The sequence below is a fragment of the Micromesistius poutassou genome, assembly GCF_964030765.1.
Source record: "Micromesistius poutassou genome assembly, chromosome: 5".
NCBI classification, from domain to species: domain Eukaryota; kingdom Metazoa; phylum Chordata; class Actinopteri; order Gadiformes; family Gadidae; genus Micromesistius; species Micromesistius poutassou.
The window spans coordinates 9767957-9774099 of record NC_140275.1 but is presented as its reverse complement, the minus strand read 5'-3'; the positions used below and the strand labels follow the sequence as shown (position 1 = coordinate 9774099).

At 54.4% G+C, this 6143-nt stretch overlaps 1 protein-coding gene across 1 annotated transcript in view; it reads left to right on the top strand.

Moving 5' to 3' along the window:
• The window catches only part of cdca2 (cell division cycle associated 2), a gene marked incomplete at its 5' end in the record, with an annotated part of 29465 nt that extends 23657 nt beyond the window's left edge, over window positions 1-5808 (top strand). Inside the window, 8 exons of the mRNA XM_084468141.1 lie at window positions 252-601; window positions 789-840; window positions 1130-1213; window positions 2125-2303; window positions 2696-2770; window positions 3047-3118; window positions 3592-3784; window positions 4679-5808. Of these exons, the coding sequence (XP_084324267.1) occupies window positions 252-601; window positions 789-840; window positions 1130-1213; window positions 2125-2303; window positions 2696-2770; window positions 3047-3118; window positions 3592-3784; window positions 4679-5544 (1871 nt within the window). The 3' untranslated portion in view covers window positions 5545-5808. The remainder of the gene's footprint in view (window positions 1-251; window positions 602-788; window positions 841-1129; window positions 1214-2124; window positions 2304-2695; window positions 2771-3046; window positions 3119-3591; window positions 3785-4678) is intronic.
• Between the last annotated feature and the right edge of the window lie 335 nt (window positions 5809-6143).

Here is a 6143-nt window from a genome sequence, read left to right as displayed (position 1 = left end):
CGTTTAAACTATTTTCCCCAAAGGCAGCCTTTGTGACGGCGTCTCCTCGAGGCCCTTCCGAGTAGCTCCTCTTGTGCCGACCGTTTGTGTGTCTGAAGAGTCTCTCTCTCTCTCTCTCTCTCTCTCTCTCTCTCTCTCTCTCTCTCTCTCTCTCTCTCTCTCTCTCTCTCTCTCTCTCTCTCTCTCTCTCTCTCTCTCTCTCTCTCTCTCTCTCTCTCTCTCTCTCTCTCTCTCTCTCTCTCTCTGCGCAGTGGTTCCGTCGTCTGAGGCGAACTCCACCCAGCGGAAGACTAAGAAGCAGGTGCGCTTCGGCGGGCCCCTCTCCCCGGAGTTCTTCGACAAGAACCTGCCCCCCAGCACCCCTCTGCAGAAGGGCACCACGCCGGCACGCGCCCAGCCCCCCACCCCCACCTGTGGCCTGTGCCCGGGCTCCGGGCTGCGCTCGCTGCTCAAGACGCCCCAGCGGCCCGCGGGCTGGACGCCGCTGCCGCTGGCCCAGCCCGTCTTTTGCAGCCCCACCTTCTTCGGGGCCTCGCCCACGCTCTCGTTGCCGCGGCAACGGGGCGCACCGCCGGAGACACCGGAGAACGGTTGCGAGAAGGTGCGCGCCTAGTGTGTGTGTGTGATCTGTCGTTCTGTCGTTTAATTGAATGACCTTTTTGTGCAGAGCGGTTAAACTCGTGCGCTTCTTTGTTTTCATGGCCTTGTTTTAAGACTCATGGCAGACGGTTGCGGTTACGTTGTAATTTATTTTTTCTACCCTTATGGTGCTCTCTTTTGATGGCTAGATCGTGTTCCCTTCCATGGAGGAGACACACTCGCCGTCTCTCACTGACAGAGGTTAGTTCTCCCCCTGCGATGCCCCCAAAGAACAACACAGGGTTTATTTATTTATTTATTTGCTATGGGTGAGAAAAAAAAAAACGACAAAATTCCATTGCTTCCATGGTAACTGCTTGGTACATTCTATTCATATCGCTCTCTCTCTCTGTCTGTCTGTCCTGTCTGTCCTGTCTGTCCTGTCTGTTCTGTCCTGTCTGTCCTGTCTGTTCTGTCCTGTCTGTTCGGTCTGTTCTGTCTGTTCTGTCTGTTCTGTCCTGTCTGTCCTGTCTGTCTGTCCTGTCTGAAGGTGGTTGTTCGTCGTTGGTGGTGCAGCCGTTGGACCTGAGCCTGGCTTTCGGAGAGGAGTCGTTCGCAGAGAGAGCCCCGTCAGGTGACTATTACCTAACATCCATGAAGCCCCTCTGCCCCACAACCTACACTATGTATGTGGACCTCACAATAAATAAACTTAATTCATCAAGTGGTAGGAATGGGTCAGAATATTCAATTATTCGATTATTCGTTCCCGAGGGTCAAAGCCGATTTTTAACATTTGGACCGTTAACATTTTTTCCCATTCAAATAAACAAGAATTAACGGACGGAACTAATGTTGGTTCTGTAGCACTATTATTATTTTTTATTATTATCATGTACAGAAAAACAATATACACAATACACAAGCATAAATATTTTTATATATATGCATACAATACAAACACTGATCACTGTTAAAGTTTGTTTTTTTGCATTTAAGATATTATGTGATTTCTTGCCGATGATCCATGGCTGCCTTTGTGAATGTCGGCACACATCGAATAATCGATTATTCGTTCATACCACCCACTGATTATTCAACCATGAAAAATTTTAGTTATTCACATCCCTATCAAGTGGTTCATGTACTAGTCAATAACAAACATAATTTGTGGGTTGCAAAACCCGCTAGTGTGTGCGCCAATCATAATCGTACGGGCAGTATCCGCCTTCCAGCGGCGTACGTTTTGATTCCCACCCGCGGTCCTAAGTGCGCTACCCGTCTTTCCCTTCGCTCCTTCGACCAACCCACCTGTCCATTTGAACATCCTTCCAGTCCAAAAGAAAAAAAAAAACAACTCGACTAGGTGTCGACCAAAGGACCCTGGCGCTGACATGGACACACACACACACACCGACGGGGGCCGCACTGCCAGCGTGTTATTTGTTGGAATTCTGAGAGTTGGTCTCCCAACCCGAGCCTCAGAGCTCCTGGTCCCACCCCCCCACCCCCCCATGCTGATGCCACAGCGTATACCTGCCACAGGTGGTGGTGCTGCTGCTGCCGATGCTGCTGCTGCTGCAGAGGAGGAGCCCGGGGCCCTACCCGAGGTGGCAGAAGACCCCCAGGCCCTACCCGCGGCGCCCCCACAGCTGGAGGAACCAGGACCTGAACCAGAGCCCGCTGTCGACGCCCCGGCCAGCTCTGACACGCCCATCAAGAAGGTACCGCATTGTTCCGCACGTCCGAACCGTCCTCTCCTCTCTCTCCTCGCCGCCATGTCTTTACTGTCTCCTGTTTTAGATTAGATTCAATTTTTTTTTACTTCTACAATACTTTTTTTTTTTTTTACCATTTGATATTGGTCGTGTTTTTTTTTTTTCTCTCTCGTATTTTATTAACTTTATATCGTTTATAGGAAGTGACTCAGTCTCTTAACAAGTGCTGTGTGAACATAATATATGGTCTCACATTACCTTACCGGCTGGGCCCTAATCATAACACTGTGGCAGCCCTCTCTAATTGCAACCAAGCCTAAGAAGTCTTGGTTAATGGCTTTTCTTTCTTTCTCCCTCCCCCCCCCCCCCCCCCTCCCTCCCTCCCTCCCTCCCTCTAGACAAGGTCAGGAGCCCAGCAGCCCCCCCCCCCTGCGGTTCCAGCGCCGGTCCGCTCTGTCAGTCGGAAGAGAAAGGTCCACACTGTTTACAACGTCTCAAATTAAACCCAATCCCCCGAAATCTCATTTCGCTACAAATTTACCGAGCAGTGAATTATTATCTCGTCCTGATTTCCCCCCCTTTTGATATTCGAATAGTTTGTGTGTGTGTGTGTGTGTGTGTGTGTGTGTGTGTGTGTGTGTGTGTGTGTGTGTGTGTGTGTGTGTGTGTGTGTGTGTGTGTGTGTGTGTGTGTGTGTGTGTGTGTGTGTGTGTGTGTCGTATCCTGATGGCACCTCTCTGTTCCCTCAGCAACCGACGGTGGTTGAACCCGTGAAGAGGTCGTCGCGCTCCGCCGCCAAGTCCGCCTGCGGCAAGATGAAGGTGAGTCACACTTTTTTTCTTTCCCTTCTCTCCCCTCACTTGGTTTCTCTAAGTGTGTGTGTGTGTGTGTGTGTGTGTGTGTGTGAGAGAGAGATCGGTGTGGAGGGGGGGATTCTCCTCTGCGACGCTGTTATTATCCCCCCCACCCCCCGCCATTTTTGAACCCATCATTTGTCAGCCAATGGCGGCGTAAAGGTGCCTCACAAGCCAAAAAACCAAAAGCCAAGCTAGTATTCCACTGGTTGGTCCGCGCCACGTACTTTTTCTCGCGCAACATCTTTCGGTATCAAGCCCAAAAAACACGGAGAAGTTCGACAGTTCCAGCTCGAGCCAATGACGAATTGGCATCGATTGCGGCAAGTCAATGAACAAACTTACTGCGGTAGCGGTCTGTCTGTTAGAGGTTCTGACCTGGCCGTCTCGCTCCTTTCTCCCCCCCCCCCCCCCCTCCTCCTCCTCCTCCTCCTCCACAGAAGGCCCGTAGGTGGGGCTCCAAGGAGGTGGACCGCTCCCTGTACGGCCACAGAGACTACGCCTCCAAGAACCCGGCCCTCAGTCCCATCACCGAGGGCCTGGGCGGCCTCAGCCCCGCGCCCGCCCTGCAGCGGCCGCCGCCGCCGCCTGGGTGCAGCAGCAGGAGCAGGAGGAGGCGGAGCAGCAGCAGAGGTAACGGACAGCAGGGGCCCCAGGTCCCTGGCCCCAGGTCCCTGGCTCTCGGAGCAGCGCCGATGATGCCCGCGTCGACGGGCGACTGTTGCAGTTTGAGTCAGAAGGTCCCTCTTTACGCACCTGCTTGGGGCCTAATTAGCGCAGGATTAATTGCTTTCCGAGGGCCAGAGGGCAGATGCTTTGGTCTCCTTCTAAAGCGTGGGGACCAAGCAGCAGTTCCTCGGCATACAAATACTGCTGGATACAGATGTGTGTCTCAACGCACGGCGGCTTTGACTGTGCGGAGTTTTGCTGTTGATTAAATAAAAAATACAATGGTAGGGATTTACTCAGAAACGTATCTAGAGCTGCTGGTAAGCCAACAAATCAATAGCCGTTGGCTTACCATCCTTTTCAATTTGAATTGCAATAGAAAATAAATATGGAAAAACATCCTGCTGTTTTTCTGAGGCAGATGGGAGAAGACTTTTTTTCTAATGGAGAAAAATGGTGTGAAATGTAGCCTGATTTGTGTCCACTGACATCAGGCTAAATTGGCGGTGCCGCTGATAAATATGAAATACAGATAGTACCTCGTGCTTGAAATTAGTTTTTTCAGAACTTGACTCAAGCCAAAACTATTATCAAATCTGCGGTATAATATCTTGGTATAATATCAATAAAAAGGAATATGACAATTATTTGACCCTCCCATTTTACACTAATCCACTCGTTGCGGTTTACCAATGAATGCTTTTGTGCTGAATTTTCCAAAATATATTTCCAGCAAAACGTCCATTAAAAAGGCTGTAGTTCGACGGACGCGCCTGACTGGTCACTCACGAGTTCCACACCGTCAGCGGCGGTCGGTCTTTACCCATCTACGTGCTCTTCCTTCCCTCGCCCAAACAGACGCAGGCGAGTCACCGGTCGCCGGTCTGTCGGTCTCGCCCGCCTCCCCCGAGCGGGCGGTCAGCAGCCTTTCGGTCCCTGGCGAGGACTCTCCGGGACCTCTTCCCCAGAGAGATGAAACCACCAGCAGCACTGACCCCACCACCAGCGACACCACCACCACCAAGCCAAAGCGATCCGGCCGGCCACTCAAGGAGCCGGCGCAGCAGCAGCGGCGGTGGCAGCGGCGGCCCAGCAGGAAGGTCAGCGTCCCCACCGACGGCTGGCACACGGAGGAGCCGCAGGAACAGCCGGAGGAGGCCCCGGTAGAAGGGGGGTCTGAGAGCGGCGGAGCCAAAACCATCGCTGGTGACGGCGACGGTGGGCAGAGCGGCCGGCCCCTCAACGCGGCCGGAGGGCACGCCGGGGAGGAGGAAGCTGAGGCAGAGAGTCGCCGCTCCGTCGTCGTCGTCACGGCAACCTGTCCGCCTCCAGAGGGGGACGCGGTGGAAGGAGCGGGGCGGCCCGAGGAGGAGGAGACGATGACCACGGCGGCGGCGGCGGCGGCGGCGGCGGCCCCCCTTGAGCCAACACGACAAGAAGCCCCGGCCGAGCTGGCGCCCTGGCAGATGGACTTCACACTGGAAGACGTGTTCAAACGGGTGGCCACTAGAGGGCAGCGCTCGGTGCGCCGGAGTCTCAGGAACCGAAGGAACAACGAGGAACACTGTGGCGGCGGCGGCGGGGGGGTGGTCTCGGGGCTGGCCTGGCTACCCCACACCTCCCCCGAGTCGCTCGGCGAGACCCGCCGCAAGGCCCGTCGCAAGACCCAGGGCCGGCGGGGCAGCGGCACCCCGGCCCCCGCGAAGACGCCTCTCAAAACCTGAGGGCCCCCCCCCTGCTGCTGCTCCTCCTCCTCCTCCACCTCCTCCACGGCCTGGAGCTTTATTAGTACTACGGTCTGTACGTGTGACGCTGTGAGTGCCTGTCGTTGTGATCTGTGTGACTCTTTTGTAGCGGTCTGTGTTGCGGTCGTGATTAGCTGTGACGGTCCACAGGGGGAAACACTCCGATGGGGTTTTGCAGCCCCTTCGATGGGAAGCTCCCCCCCTGTTTTCCTGAAATAAAGGGCAATTTATGCCCAGTTATTCAAACTGTGTCCACTTGGTTTCTTTTGTTATCGTGAGCCGAACTTGGGCGGGCGGGGGGGGGGGGGGTTCTGTTTTGCTGGGAGCTAGGTGCCGTGCGTAATTCTCCCCTCTTACCGAACCAATCAATAGACCGAGAGTCCAATCATCTCAACCGACCACCACCGCCTCCTAATCAATAAGACTCCACTCGTGGTAATCACCGTGCATCTTTAGCCCTCCAGAGCTATAGGATCACCACCCCCCCCCCCCCCCCCCCCCCCCCCACAACCAACCCTCTGCCTGCCTCTTCTCTGGGTCAATACTCTTCTTGTGCAGAGATGCTTAGTGCCTGCAGA